At 36.3% G+C, this 16,230-nt stretch overlaps 1 protein-coding gene across 2 annotated transcripts; it reads right to left on the bottom strand.

Annotated features, from left to right (window-relative positions):
* Positions 1-2,436: 2,436 nt before the first annotated feature.
* On the bottom strand, positions 2,437-16,161 carry THAP6 (THAP domain containing 6). Of its 2 annotated transcripts, XM_045857861.1 has the most exons (5): positions 16,081-16,151; positions 15,034-15,136; positions 13,653-13,860; positions 11,162-11,287; positions 2,437-5,387 (listed from the first exon to the last, which is right to left on the bottom strand). In XM_045857861.1, the coding sequence occupies exons 2-5, from the start codon at positions 15,111-15,113 to the stop codon at positions 5,133-5,135; spliced, it is 669 nt and encodes a 222-aa protein (XP_045713817.1). In that variant the 5' UTR covers positions 15,114-15,136; positions 16,081-16,151; the 3' UTR covers positions 2,437-5,132. The 2 variants fall into 2 exon arrangements, with proteins under 2 accessions (XP_045713817.1, XP_045713818.1); XM_045857862.1 differs by lacking the exon at positions 15,034-15,136 and having other exon boundaries at positions 16,081-16,161.
* Between the last annotated feature and the right edge of the window lie 69 nt (positions 16,162-16,230).

The following is a 16,230-nucleotide window of genomic DNA, read 5'->3' as shown; positions in this document are numbered from 1 at the left end:
AAAATTTTCCAGTGCCACCCTAGCTGGGTGGCTCAGTTGGTTGGAACATTCATCTCATATACCAAAAATGCTGCAGGTTTGATTCCCGGTCAGGGCATGTACAAGGGGCAACTGATTAGTGTTTGTCTCTCACATCGATGTCTCTCTGTCTCTCCATCCTCCTCTCTCTTTAAAAAATCAATAAACATATCCTTGGGTGAGGATTAACGTTTTAAAAAAAATTCCAGTCCCTATGGGAATTTATTTGATTTTTTGGATAGCCACAACTTAATGCTGGTTAAAATCATTCCCTATCTTCTCAACAAAATGTGGCCAGATAATGGTGATGGCCACAAAAAGGTGAAATGTACACCCCAAACATTCCCTATTCTTAACACTCATCATCTGCAAGTGTCATAGTGAGAGTGGTAACAAAAATATTTTTTGAAATGTTCAGGATCTCAGAAGTAATTTCCTGAACATTTGTTGCATAGCCTGGCAACATTTTGTGCCATTACACAATCTCTCTCTTCCATAAATACCAGGACCCTTCATTTTTAGCTAAATTGTATGCTGAGTAGTTTGCTGGCAAGTCTGCAGAGGAATGCCCGTCTCCACAAGGTGCTCATCACCAGTATTTGTGGTTAGCATTCTGAGCAGCCTGCACACTTCACTATCTCTGTTGAATAAAACACTTGTGTTTTCAAAAGCAAGAGGCCCAGATCTGCTGAGTCAGATGTGATGTTATCTTTCAACGACCCAAGTTCTATCACAAAGGTTTGGGAAGTTTGTTATCTGACACCAATCTGTTGGGGACTCTTCTGCTGTCAACTGTGCACAAATCAATGAGCTAAGATTAATTCAAAGAGACATAATTAGTGCCTAGATACTCTGAGACAGTGCTATGCAAAATTGCTGCCCTGTGAACTCTTTTTTACTGGTCCAGAATGGAATAAGGTGTTTGTTCCAGAATGTAAATCAACACTGTTTTATTCACTGAGAAAGTCTTGCTGTGAAAAAAACGTTGACTGAACTAAACAGTGTGTGTGCTTCCAGATGTAGCTGATTTACATTCTGGTGCAAGCTCCTCAACCTGTATACTTGTCTGTGAACCATACTTTGAGTAGCACCATCTAACGTGCTTCATGAAGTTGAATGAATGAGTGAATGAATGAATGAATGAAAGCTATATCTATGATGGATTAAATGGCTTTTTAGGATGGAGATTGGGAGAATGGAGAGGACGGTGATTAAATAAAGTTTTCTTTTTCAGTTGGAGAGTGTTCCTTCCCTGCTCTTGAGCTGCCACAGGAGGAGACAGTCAAGACACAAACAGCCTCCCTGGCTACTCCTTGCTGCCTGTACCACTGTCGTTCCCTGTCAAATGAATTTCCCCTTCTTACTTTTGCCCATCTTCCTGTTATGTCTGGCATGGGATTTGAAGGAAGAAAAACGATATACAGAGGGCTCATTGTATGGCCTTATGTTTTACAGAGAATACAATTCACAGAATTCTCATAGGAGTGTGTGAGCAAAGTATTATTGTCTACTTTGTAAATGCTCAGAGAGGTTCAATTAACTTAGTCTGGGTTCCATATGTAATAAAAGGGCAGGTTTGGGACTGGAACTTAGGTCTGTTTGGTTCTCTCCTGGGTGGTTTGGTGTCTTATTGTCACATCCAAGGAGGGTGCTAACAGAATTCAGGTCCTAGGACAGAACTTTAAAAGGAACGTTGAGGCTCTGGTAGTTTCATAATCTCAGTGCCCTCCGTAATGGCCACAGTCCTGCCAGTTCCCCACGTCTCTGTACTTATGTTATATACTTGTGTGTCCCTGTAGGTGTGAATGCCTCATCTTTGCATTCCTCATAGTAGTGTATGAAGCTTTGAAAATACTACTCGATGGGTTAGCACATTAATTATATTAGTCTATAAACTTCTTTATGTGCCTCAGGTAAATTAATGAGACTGAATGAGGCTCAGACACTTACATTTTAAGATGCTGTGGTATGAAATCTATTGAGCATGTATGTCACCCAATACAATAGTGTGCACTGAGGAGAAAGGCATCAGGGGCCATGTCAGGAAAATTTGGGGGCAGTGTCCAGCGATCAGGGCATGCTACCACATCCCCACTGAAGCACAAGACACATTAGTACAACTGGCATCTCACTATGAAGGTGAAAGCACAATGCGTAACAGGCCTTGTTGGGTTTTGAAGGCAGCATATTTCATACTGAAGAGTACCACTCTCTATACTGGGTGACATGAAAGGCTGTCGGTTCTGGGTGGGGCCCAGAGCAGAAATGGGCTCTCTGGTTGGTCCACATGGTGGGGGAAGCAGCCTGCCACTTGGGACATTGAACCTAGCAGACTCTGTGATATTAGAGATCTTGGTGGAGGGAAAAATGTGGAAAAAATTAAAGCAAAACCGTTGTATATAAACTCCTTTTTCTGTTTATTTTACTGAATAACTAAATGTATAAAAACCACACAGCACATTACTAAAGAAAATATTTTATTTTTAAACGTGTAATGGATTCTTCACCCCCAATTATTTCTGTAATAATTTTATCTTTTTTAAATGTTTATTGATTTTATTTTTATTTTTTGCTTTTTAATATATTTTTTAATTTTTAAAAATAATTTTTGTTATTCTATGACAATTGTCCCAAAATTTTATCTTTTTATTAAAACTATATATTTTAATACATCTTTCCTCAAATTAAAGAGTATGATATAATTGTGACTGTCTTTAGCAACCAAAATCTAAAGACCTAAACTTGACATGGAGAAAAATGTCGTGTCAGGTCCTTTGTACCTGATTTGGTGCTGAGGCTGAACTGGTGTATCGGTTTGTTCCAGAATCCAGAGGCCACTCCAAGCTTTAAAACAAAGCAAAACCCTTAGGTTGGCCTTGGTTGCTTGAGGAACCTCTGGTTGGGGGATGACTGCTTTTGCTCTGCACAGGACAGTGCCGCCCCAGGCTAAGAAGTGTTCTCTGGGAACAGTGGACTGAGGTACCTATGGTGTTCAAGTTTGCCTGGGGCGGCAGGTGGGGAGGACCTTGTTTGTTGTGTCATGTCTCTAATGCTAATCATTTCTCCACAAAAATAAAGAGCAACTGGGTAGCTCCAGGTCACTGATGACACCAATACTTTCCTCACAGTTCTCTCTCTCTCTCAGTGATACTAAGACCAGTGAAAAGGAACACAAGAGCTGCAATCACTGTGAACACAGGCAGTAAAAGTGACTGGCAACTGTGAGAGTGGCCGAAGCTGGGGCTTGACTTTTGCAAAGGTCTCCCAGGCTTGATTTATTCTAAGCAACCTGTAGAGAGCTAGAATTTGGACACACTGTTTTAGATCTATCCTTTTACTTTTCTCCATTGTCCTTTGACTTTAATTTTTATACCCAAAAATAGAGCGAGGGAAACATTTTCCATCTCTATCACAGAATATCCATAAAACCTAAGGTCATACCCAAATTTCCTATTTAGAGTGTCCATTATGAATTCAAAATTAAATAACTAAAATAAATAATGGGTAGCTAATAAATTTTTTTTAAGATAGTAAAAATATATGACCTTAGTGATTTGTTAGTATAATTCTGATCTCTTAAATGTGGGTAAAACCCTATTCAAAAGGAAGGTTTGGAATCCTACACAAAAACATAACATGCATTAAAACAAAAAATTCTTAAATATAAAAAATTCAAGTGACCATGTATCCTTACTGATATTAATATAACACAAATAAAATAATGAACATTTTAGCACAAAATGCACTTCATTTCTAGTTAAAACACTGAAACAATTGATACTCAAATTTGACTCAAGAATAGTCAAATTCTAATTACTATAGCATAGATGTCTGAATGAGACTCATATATGTACATATGCTTCAAAGCAGAATTTGACTTTGGGCTAGTAAATTTTATTCTAATCCACAATATTTATGACTCTTAATTTCAGTTGCCTTTTCTAAGAAATTGGGGGAAAAAAAACAAGATTTCTGACATTTGGCTCAATCAGAAAATAGCTAAGAGTTATTATCTGTATATACAGTAAGAAACTATTCTAAAGCTGCTGTTTTTCTTACCTATTTTGCTAAATAAAAGCTCTTGAATGGTAATCTACTCTCCTAGTTAAAGAAAAACAGTGTAACCCTTTCTATAATTCCTATTTCAACCGGAAGAGCCATGTCATTATTTTTAATGGTTTCTTCTGTATTTTGTATTTTTTAAAATGTCGGCAATATTACAATACTTTCTGTAAAATACAAAGCAGCATTAAAAGTTCATCTAGTACTGGCATTCAGATTTTGAAGATGTATCTCTATGATGAAATAAGTCATAAAGCCAAATGTTCAGAAGAAGTGTCTGAATAACTAGCTATTTAAAAAATCAGACTTATCACCCTTTCTAAAAAATTTTAAAGCTATGCAGGTTAACATCAAAGTGCTCCTAGTGAGGAGGAATAGTGTACTATACTGGAAATAGCTTGTCTCTGGACAACTTTGAAAGTCAAAAGATCTGTACCATACGCTGTTCTCAGGGTCAGTACCATAGGGTGTCTTGTATTTTTTTGGTATTACTGATAACAAAAGCACCTTGGATTAGATTCAAGATTGACATTGTTATAAATGAAGTAAGATGCATTTAAAGTACAATTCAAAAAAAGTATAATTCAACATATTTACCATAAAGAGTACCTAAGCAATAATGAAAAAATTCATTATTTTTCAATAATGAAAAAATAATAACAAAAGTATTCCTCTGAAGTCAAAAATCTGATGCTGCTGAAGAAGTGCCCAGTTCCTTCCCAATATAGCTTACTATGGCTGATTTGATATGACTTCCTTAGTCCTGAGAACTTTTCTTGATTTTTTAACACCTTACAATAGTGACCTGGCACTAATTTAGATCTATAAAAACATAATTGTCACACGTCACACAAAAACATGATAACTAGCACATATTTCTGCATGTCTTCAAAAAAAAGTCTTTGGATACCAACTATGATGCATAATGCTGCAGAGGAGGATCCAAAGAAGCACTCTAAATGATGGATATTGTTTAATGATGATAAATAAGAATTACTTTCTAAAAAGCTGTACCAATGTCAACTTTAGGCAGAACATAACACAAGATTATTTCATGAAATATAGTCTCGTTCTATGCTTTCCTGACAATGCTCCCAACAGAAAGCTTCCAGTCTATTTGCTGTGTCTTGGCTGATGAGACAGTCATCCTTTAATTCCCTGATTGTCTTCCTCAACGATTTTTGAAAACGTTTCTCTCGGTCTAAAACATTCCGCAGGCTTTTCTTGGTATCCTCTAGCTCGCTGATCACATGATCTAATTTATGCTTAAGTTTCTTTGGACTGTCCATTACACTGTAGCTATGTTCCTAAAAACATAAACACCAAGTTAGTAAACCAGACAGATAAGTACCTAAAAGCTTATAACTAGGCTCAGCTGTTTCTCCAAATTTACTGTGCTTATAGAAGGTCTCCCAGTTGATGACAGTAAGAAGTTTAAAGAACATAAGGAGAGGATGAGGGCGGCAGCAGTGTTTCAGGTGCCTGGGGCCTCTTTCTCTGGGCTAAGCCTAGGTAGACCTGGGGAGTGCACAGTACCTGGGTGGGATGAACTTCTCCTTTCGAGGTAGGTATCTGCTTATGAACACCATGGTACTCACAATGACTACACAGCTTTTGTTCCCTAAGTGTGGGGCTGCTAAGTTTAAGTTTTATCTATAAAACAAACTTCCATTCTTAAACTTGTAAATGAGTTACTTTATTTTGATGAATATTTGACTTTATAAGGGAAGGAGCACTGACTGAAGCAGGTCCTTGGGCTGGGTGTTATGGGTTTAGAGAGGACTCTGGCCTTGAATTTCTGAAGAGATAATTTGTTCTCTCAATATTTATTATGATTATGCTTATGTTTGCTGGGTATACCTTTTTTTAATTTGAAAACAGGGAAAATAACACTGACATTTATAAAGGTACTATATAATAATTTTGAAAAGCTTTTTATTTAATATTAAAATTAGTGAGGAGACCTTTTGCTTCCAGCCAGAAATAATAGAGACTGGAGTGACTCCCACCTAAAAAACATTTTGACATAATGAATGGCAGGCAAGGAAGGAAGCGATGGTGGAGAGATGGGAAACAAAGAGTTGGCCCTCTGATCGCCTGCTGTGGCTCACTCCCTTGAGAGAGACTGTAGGTCTCAGTGCAGGGAGTGGAAACACAGGCAGAGCCTGGTGAACTGAGTTGGAAAGATAGTGCAAAGCATCCAGGGAGCCTGAGGTGGCTACAGTTCACAGGATAAAGAACTAGAGAGGAGAGATCTGCACAGAGAGAACTCTGCAGATCCACAGAAGCTCCCTGTCTCCCCCCACAACAGTATTCTGAGTAAGATCAGAGCACGTGAGTGGGAAACTGCTCAAGGCTGAAGAATGAATGACCAAAAAAGATTAGGAGTGCACTGTGCTCACAGGGCATAGCCATGCTTCCACCAGCCAGACTAGAAACCTTCAGGATTCGTGGGGCACAGAGTATATTGAAGGGTCTTGCCTCTGCAGTGGAGAACAAAAACGTCTGAGCACTGCTCGGGTCCTGCCTGCCAAAGTTAAACCTGAAAGGATCAGACTGTTTCCAAATAACTTAACTATATCCCAGAACAAAGTCAAGAATACAGCATGCAAAACTATCCAGCATCCAGCTGAGTAAAATCCACAATGTGTGGCACACAAAACTTACCAGGCATCAGAGGCAGGAAAATATGAGCCACAGTACTATATAACCAATCAACAGAAACCAACCCAGAATTGATGAATGTGTTAGAATTAGTAGACAAGGGAATTGAGAAAGTTATTAAGACTGTATTCTGTATGTTCAAAAGTTAAGTAGAGACATGAAAGATATACAGAAAATCAAACAGAACATCTAGAAATAAAAACGATATAAGGTGTGAGGTGAAAATATTTTGGAGGGGATTAACAGCAGATTAGACACTTCAGAAGAAAAAGACTACTGAAGATGAAGACATAGTAATAGCAACTGTCCAGAATGGACTACAGGGTTAGAAAAAGGAGTATTTAAAAAAAAATGAACAGAGAATCAGTAAGTGGTGGCACAACTTCAGACAGCCTAATGTACATGTACTTAGATTCACCAAAGGAGAAGGAAGAAAAGTTGAGGTAAAAGAAATATTTGAAGAAATCATAGCCAAAAATTTTACAAGTGTGATAAACACTATAAACCCACAGACAAAACAGCTCAACAAATCCCAAGCACAAGAAATGTGTAGAAAACTAAACCAAGGTACATCATAATCAAATTATTAAAAAACATTGGAAAAGAAAAATTCTTAAAAGCAAAGAAAAAAAGAAACGTAGGTAAAGAGGATAAAGTATGACAGTAAATTTGTCATTAGAAACAATGTTTGTGAGAATACAGAGTAGCAACATCTTTAAAGAACTAAAATCAACAAACTCCGAAACTGTCAACATAGAATTTGATATCTAGTGAAAACATGTTTCAAAAATAAAGACTAAATAATGACTTTTTGAAGACATATAGAAACTGAAAGAACTTATCACCAGCACAGCCGCACTGTAAGAAACATTAAAGACAGAGGATGATACGGACTGAAACAAAGGAATAAAAACCGCTGGCCACGGCTACTACGTGGGTAACATAAAAGATTTTTTCTTGTTATTTAAATCTCTTTAAAAGATAATTTACTGTTTAAACAAAGTAATAATAATGCAACGTGGGGTTCATAGCATATGTAAAAGTGAAATGTATGACAAGCAGTAGCACAAAGGTTGGAGAAATAAAAGTATATTATTGTAAGATTCTTATACTAAATGTTAAGTAGTTTAATATCACTTATCATGTAGCCTGTGACTAATTAAAGGTGGATGCTATAGACCTAAAAGCAACTATTAAAATGAAACAGTTACTGCTAATGAGTAAAAATAAAAAGGAGGGGGATACAATGGAATCATAAAAGAATTAAATTAATCCCCCCTCAATAAAAAACAGAAAATGAAGAAAATGGGAATAAAGAATATAAATAGAAAAAATAGGGGATGACTACAATTACAGATTACTTGTTAGCAAGATTCCTAAACTAAACCATATCAATAATCATATTAAGTGTAAAGGGTTTAAATAACCCAATTAGAAGGCAGAAATTATCAGATTAGATTAAAAAAATTCAAGATCCAAAAGCATATGCTGCCTACAAAAATTGTACTTCAAAGATAAAAAGACACAAATAGGTTGAAAGTAAAGGAGTGGGAAAAGATATACTATGATAACACTAACAAAAAGAGGGCTACAGTGGGTATATTACTATCAGACAATATAGATTCAGACAAAGGATATTACCATGAATAGAGAAGGTCATTTCTTAATAATTAAGGGTTAGTTTATGAAGCTGTAATAATACTAAATATTTAGTACCTAATGCTGCAGAAAGTAAGGAGAAAATACTGACAACTGCAAGAATTAGACAATCTGTAATTATACTAGAAGATTAAATACCTCTCAATAACAAACAAGTAGACAGAAATTTAGTAATGATGAAGGCTTGAACATTATCAAACATTTCAATCACACTGACATTTATAAAACATTGTAGCTAACATGACCAGAACATACATTCTTTGCAAATGCACAGAGAACATTTGCCAAGATAGACCATATTCTGGGCTATAAGCCTCAAAAAATTTAAAGGCATTCAAGCCATGCAATGTATATTCTCTGTCCACAACAGAATTAGAAATTAATAACATATCTTGAAAATTCTCTAATATTTGAAAGCTACATAGCAAACTTCTAAACACATGGATCAAAGAATAAATCAAAATTGAATTTAGAAGCATTTTAAACTAAATAAAAATGAAAATATAACATTTAATTTGTGGAATGCTGCTAAAGCAATACTTATGGAAAAATTAATATCACTAAATACCAATATCAGAAAGGAAGAAGCCCCAAATCAATGACCTCAGCTTCCATCTAAAGACACTAAAAAGATGACAAAATTTTACTGAAATAAGCAGAAATGAGATTACACAGATGAGTGGAGATCAGTGAAGTAAAAAACAAAGACAACAAAACAAGTGAGAAAATGAAAGCTAGTTATTTGACATGATCAATAAAATTGATAACTCTCTAGGTAGACTGATCAGCGATAAAAGAGAATAGAAACAAATGATCAATATCAGAAACGAGATGATATCCCTACAGATCTTATAGATATTAAAAGGATAATAAGGAAATATTATGAACAATTTTAAGCTAATAAACATGTCAACTGACAAAAATACAAGCTACCAAACAATCTTTTCCACAAAGAAAACTCCAGGCCTAAATAGCTTTGCTAGGGAATTCTACCAAATATTTATAGAAGAAATAATTAATTCCAATTCTATACAAATTCTTCAAGAAAATCAAAAAAGGAGGCAATATTTTCTAACTCATTCTCTTGAGTTCAGCATTGTTCTGATACTGAAACCAGACAAAAATACTAAAAGGAAAGAAAACTACAGGCCAATATCACTCTTGAACATACAAGAAATATTCTAAACAAAATTTCAATAAATCAAATCCAATTATATATACAAGACATAATCCTTCATTAAGAAGTAGGGTTTATTCTAGGAATGCAAGTCTGGTTTAACATTGAAAAATCAATTGATGTAACTAAACATTAACAACATAAAAAGAAAAACAATATGATCTCTCAATAGATATAAAAAATCATTTGACAAAATTAACATTATTTTCTGATAAAAACTCTCAGCAAACTAGGAATAGAAGGGCATGTCCTCAATCTGATAAAGGGCATTTATAAAAACTATAGTTAATATCATATTAATGTCTTTAATAGTGAAATTTTAGGAATTTCTTCCTAAAATGAGGAGCAAAGCATGAAGCTGTGGGCAAGTAGCTCAGATGGTTGAAGCATCATCCCAGTATGCCAACATTGCAGGTTTGACCCTGGTCAGGGCACATACAAGAATCAACCAATGAATGCCTGAGTGGAACAACATATCGATGTTTCTCTCTCTCTCTAAAATCAATAAATAAAAATTAAAAATAAAATGTAGCAAGGCACAGAGATTAGTTCTTAGTAATTCTGTTCAGCATAGCGCTTGGTTCAAGGCAGTACAACAAACCAAGAAAAAGAAATGAAAGTTATTCATATTTAAAAAAAGAATTAAGACTGTTTTTAATGATACACACCATGATGTAGAAAATCTAATAGCTTCTACAAAAAGTTTTGACAATTAACATATGAGTTTGGCAAGTTTTCCAGATACCATAATCAATATATAAAAATCAATTGTATTTCCATATAGTAGCAGTAAATAAAACAATACCATTTATAAAAATGAAGTGAAAAATCTGTCCACTGAAGACTATAAAACATTGCTGAGAAAAGTTAAAAACCTAAATAAATGAAGAGATATAATCAGTTCATGGGCTGAAAGACTTAAATTAGTCTTATTAAGATGATGATTCTTCCCAAATGATCTGTAGATGCAACACATTCCCAGACAAAATTCTAGCAGGCTTTTTGGTAGACATTTATAAAGTGGTTCTAAAATTTATCAAATAAGATGCAAAGAACACAGAATATCCAAAGCAACTTTGAAAAAGAACAAAGCTGGAAGACTACCTGATTTAAAGAATGATTATAAAGCTACAGTAATCAAGGTAGTAAAGGAGATTTGGACTCCAGACCTGCTTCTAATATGAACACACAGTAAGACGAATAAGTGTATGCAAGATTAACTACTCTGCACATGTATGACTGTTCTTTAAAACCTAAAGATGTAACTATTTCTTAAATTAGACATTTCCATATAAAACTATAGTACCTAAGGGGAAGAAGTAATTACTGTAACTTCTTGGTTGAAATATCCTTGTGAAAGCATTATCTGAACTAGATATGTAACTGAAGGATTAACTACCTCTATATTATTATTGTATTATAACAGCCCAGGGAAACACTATTATTTTTGGATATTACAGATTAAAAGTAATTCTCAAATGCCTAATTTTTTGGATAAGATTTCAAAAGTTTTAATACTAATGGAGAGGACAAATTCATCTTAAAAATACCAACATTAGCTCTGTAAGTAATTTTACTTACAAAAACGAACTGGGATTGAAATTCTTCAATACACGAGGAAGCACCAACAAGCTGGCGGTTGTGGTTTGTGACTGGGAGGGTCTTGAGGGTGAAGTTTTTTCTACAGTGAAGTTTTTCTCTTTTCTCCTGTTGAGAATTGTTAATAACAATTATGGTAGATACTTCTGTCCTTTCAAAGTTTTTATTCCTTCCTAACTATAGTAAAATTAATACATTTCTTTTCATGGAAACTGCTGTTAAGTCAGCAAATTTTAAATTCCACTGAAATTATTTTAAAGGAACCTTCCCCAAATTACTCTAAAGTTAATCTAGAAACACAAATTTTCCTAAAAAAGAAGAGTGATAATGAGGGAAGTTATGTCCTATAGCAGTGATTTACATACACATCCCTGGGCCCCAGAAATCCCACATCCAACAGAAGTGTGCACATACTCTTTAAAAAAGTGTACATAAGTGCATCATAGGACATAGACTAAGATGTTCCTAGTTGAATGGGGAAATTATAATTTACTTATAAAATGGAGTATTATAGTGCAAAAAAAATTAAATGGACTACTATCACATGCTACAATGTGGTTGAATCACACCAAGTGTTGAGCTCAAGAAGCCAGAGTATACACTGTCTGACTCCATTTACATCACTGACAGTGACAGCAGCTACCCTTGTGGGTGTAGGGTTGGGTAAGAGTGTGAGGGAGGCTTCTGGGGCACTCGTAGCATCCTATAGCTTGGTCTGAGGGGAGTTACATGAGTGTTCATTTTGTGCAAGTTCACTGATATGTGTGTGCGTGTGTGTATATATATATATTTAAGATCTGTGCACTTTTCCATGTATGTTATACTTAAATGTAAAGTTTAGTTAAAAAATTGATGTTCTATATAAGTATTCTCTTAAAAATGTGATCTACAGATCTGCAACACAAGCATGTAGGGTGCTTGTTGTAAAGTACAGATACCTAGACTCTAACACAAATTTATTGAATCAAATTCTGTAAAAGAGGGGCAAAGGATTCTGCATTTAAACAAGCTTCTGGATAAGTCTTACATAGGCTAGCAGTTGAAAGCCACTGTTGTGAAAAAATACAGACGAGGGCAAATGTAGGTTTACAGTTGTTAGTATGTGAAACAGTTTATTCTTGTATTACTTTTCACAGGAACAACTGTATACCTACTTTTGCCCCAGTCTGTATTTAACATCATGGAAAACAGTAGTTAAGAGTGTACTCTGGAGCCAGAATACCTGGGTTCAATTCCAGCCTCTGCCTTTTTAATAGCCGTGTGACCTATTCCAGTTCTCTGGACCTCAGTTTCCCCAATGGTAAAATGAGAATAATAATAGTATTTATCTCATATGACTGTTGTTAGGACTAAATGGATGGATAATATATGTAAAGTGCTTAGAATGATTCCTGGCACACAATAAGTAATTTCTTTTCAAAAAAAGAAATAGAAGCAAATAAGAAAGAGGACATACACAAACACAGATGTACAAATGACTGAAAACATACTCACCAGAGTGTTAACAGTATTATTTCTACATTATGTGATTAGGAAATAGTTTTTGAAAGTTAGTAACTTAGGCTTTATTTGGATAATTACGCCCACATTACTTAAGGTCCTTTTAACATTATAGATAGATGACACCTTACTATACGGAAAAAACCTTTAGAGAAAATTGCACAAGACACTGCACATTTATTATCAGGAAAGAAAGTGAGGCAGTCTCGATTTGATAACTGAGGTGCCACAATGGGAACGACTGCAGAAAGCGGCCAAGACCGCATGGGTGCAGCTCATGGTTGTGGACTACTGCCCGTGTTTCCAGCAGCCGGGAAGGAGATGCCTTTCCCTGCTATTGAAATGAAACTTTCCACATTGGAATCAGGCAGTTTAGTTTTTGGAAGCAAATACATTTCCAGGTATGTGAAGTCAGGAAAGGTACTGGGGAGGCAGCCAGCCCATGGCACTAATATAACTGAGAAAAAACAGAATTCAACTAGAATTTACTTATAGTTGACTTATAGTTGACTTATAGTTTACTTATAACAATTCTGTTATTTTCTTTTTCTGACCTCTTAACTACTTACATTCTCCTGTTCTTATCACATTTTGGTTTTCCTTCTTTCAGTCCTACCTAGGCTTTAAGTCTGAATGTATGTGGCTCTAAAAGTGTATTTTGGTCCTGATTGAGGCTCTGCTCTTGACTTTTGCTCAAGTGTGAGGAGGGCTGTCCACCCTCTGATGTTCCTCTGTTTCAGTTACAAATCTTGAGTTATGCTAAATCCTAGGGTCCACTTCACCAAACCTTAGTAAAGTACAAATATTTCAGATAAAACATTACTGGTCAAATACTCCTACTACATGTTACAAAGTGTGAAGCAGCACTTTACATATTTAAAAGCTTAAGGATTTCAAAGCAAGTATGGTGAAGCTTCTTCAATAGTACCATAAAGAGTGAGTCATGATGGTGAATGGTACCTCATAAACAAACCTGAAAGTGAGATGGGGAATCAAAGATAGAAGGTATGACTCCAGGTTTCAGTTTAATATTTGGAGCACTTCTGTCAAAATCTGTCTTCTTAAAGTGCCTTGAACATAACACATCTCCTTTTTTAGGCTCCCAAATGCCTGCAGCATTTACATCAAGTCTTTTCATTGCTAATACCCATTTTCTTTTGACATTTTCATCTGTGGGGAATCTAGAAAAAAATAGAAAAAGTATTTTAAAGTTAAATACTATTGATATTATTTTTGATTAAGGCTGTGACTAAATCAATTCCTTAACTAGTTTGTTATTACTCTTGGGAAATATTACGGAAACCATCAAGATCCATGCTTTCAGTTTTAATAGATTTTTCTACCAATCATAGTGTAGATTAATGACCCCCATTTAAATTTTTCTCATGTTATAAAACAGTTTCAAAGGATATTTAATACTGTATAGTAATATCCTGTAGTAATATAGTAATAAAGACAGCTGAAGGTTTGTCTTTATCCATAGATGATAAAGAACATCACTTGGGCCTTTTCCTATCTGAAGTCATATCCAGAATTTATCCTGGGAAAGAGCCCCTGGTATTTTTATTGTGTTAGCATTGCAAAGTAAAGCATTTAATACACAACTTAGTCTGTAAGAGCGTAGTGAATGAATGCAGGGAACACCTGCATTTTGGCCTTCTTGGGATCAGAACTATTTTGAGATTTAGAGGCCAAAAACCTTATACCTTTTCTAGTTTTCTAAGCTGGTTCAAATCCTTTCCAGAATAAGGTAGAGGACACATACTCACTTTTGATTTCCTTATACCAAGCAGAGTACTTACTAGATCTTTCTCTAGCACATAGCACAGTGCCTGGCACAAAAGCAGCAAAATAAATCTTTAGCAAATGAATAATTATTAAATTTTACTGCTCCTATACTATCAGAAGAGTGGCTAAAATACTAAATTAGAATAATCTTGATTTATGTGCAATACAGCTAGAGAATTATTGGTCTGAACCTGTAATTTATATTTTCTCTCTACAGCCTAAACTTGATGTTTCTAAACTTAAAGGACAGAATATACTTGGGCAAAGATCCTTCATTCAAATTAGAAACTACATGTAAACAACACTGCATTTCTTTGTAGGTATGTTGAAGTGCAAAGTAATGCTAGCAAACATGACTTGGATGATATTTTTGTTAACCAGACAGATACCTTGGCAGGTATTTTAAACCTTTAAATTATAAAAATGTAAAGGTATCACTGTCACTTCAAATTTAACTTAAAAAGTTATTTAAAAAGAACTTGGGAACTAAAGTTCAAAACTGAAATTTTAAGTAAAACTGCTTTTTGCTTTTTAAAGTACTTGGCTTAACTTCAGCAAAATCTTACACGTGAAATGTCAGTCCTTTTAATTTGGAATTTGGCAAACAGCGAGAAGCACATCCAATCGCCGAGCAACATTTCACCATGATTTTAGCAACTCATAACAGAACTGAAAGAAAATTAAAGTTCAGAGTTAGTAACTTCAAAGCTAAGGGGAACATATTTACCTTTCTCAGTACATTTCAGGTAAAGTGAAATCATGCTAGACAGCCAAAGGCAAAAATTTTCTTCCCACACCTGCAGCTTTGCTCATAAAAATTTCCAGGGGTTTGGCCCTTTAATAAGGCAAGTCATATTTAGCTATGCACGTGCTCAAGCATACGATTTCAATTCCACGGGCTTATTTGTACAATTCCTTTCCACTGCTTCTTTCCACGTTCTCGCTCCACGGGCTTTAGCACACTCAACCTCTCCTGGCATTCTAACCCATCCTCAACCTTCAGCCCCTGTTGCTTTCCCGGGGAAACCTTCCTTGACTCCCAGATTAAATCAGATCCCCTCTGGCATTAGCTCTCGTAGAGCATACACTTCATTCTAGCACTTCTCAAAGTTCTAATCTTAGATTTATTTCAGATATTCTCTGAGGTCTTTCTCCCCCACCAGCCTGTAAATTCCCTGACGGCACGGTGAGGCGTGTTCTTCCTCACTGTTTGTCCCCATGACCTAGCTGGTGACTGGCACACAGTAAATGTTAATACATATTTTGAAGGAATGAAGAGCAAGTACAGGGGTAGGGGAGGACAAAAGGAAGAACGCAGCCCCAGGAACGAGTGAGTGCGGCGGTGCCCAGCAGAAGCGGAGCACGCCCGGGCACCACTCGTAGCCCGGAGGCGGGCCGAGCTCCGCCCCTTTCTCGAGGTTCCCAGCTCCCGCAGGGAAAGAGGGAGGGGCCGCTCTGTCAATAGCGCGGCCGCAGAGGGGCCCTTCCCTGGAGGTCGCCGGACGTCGCCGGGCATCTCCGCACCGCTGCAGTCCTCCTCGCCCCAACCACGCCCAGAGTTCGGGCGGGAAGCCATGGGGTGGGGAAAGAAGAGGCAACTTAAGAGTTATTACCGTTAGCAGCGAAGGCAAAGACTAACATCGACGACAGAGATTGCGTCTTCCTTTGCTTCCGTCCCGTCAGCCGGAAATCCGATTGCCCCGGGTCACGTGCTCAGTCGCCATACTGGCTCTGGTGGCAGCTGTCTCCGGGAGGGGGTGTGC

Source organism: Phyllostomus hastatus, unplaced genomic scaffold (assembly GCF_019186645.2).
Source record: "Phyllostomus hastatus isolate PE091 unplaced genomic scaffold, TTU_PhHast_1.1 phas_scaffold_1674, whole genome shotgun sequence".
Classification (NCBI taxonomy): Eukaryota; Metazoa; Chordata; class Mammalia; order Chiroptera; family Phyllostomidae; genus Phyllostomus; species Phyllostomus hastatus.
Note: the sequence above shows the minus strand (reverse complement) of the source record. Positions and strands in the feature narration are given on the sequence as shown.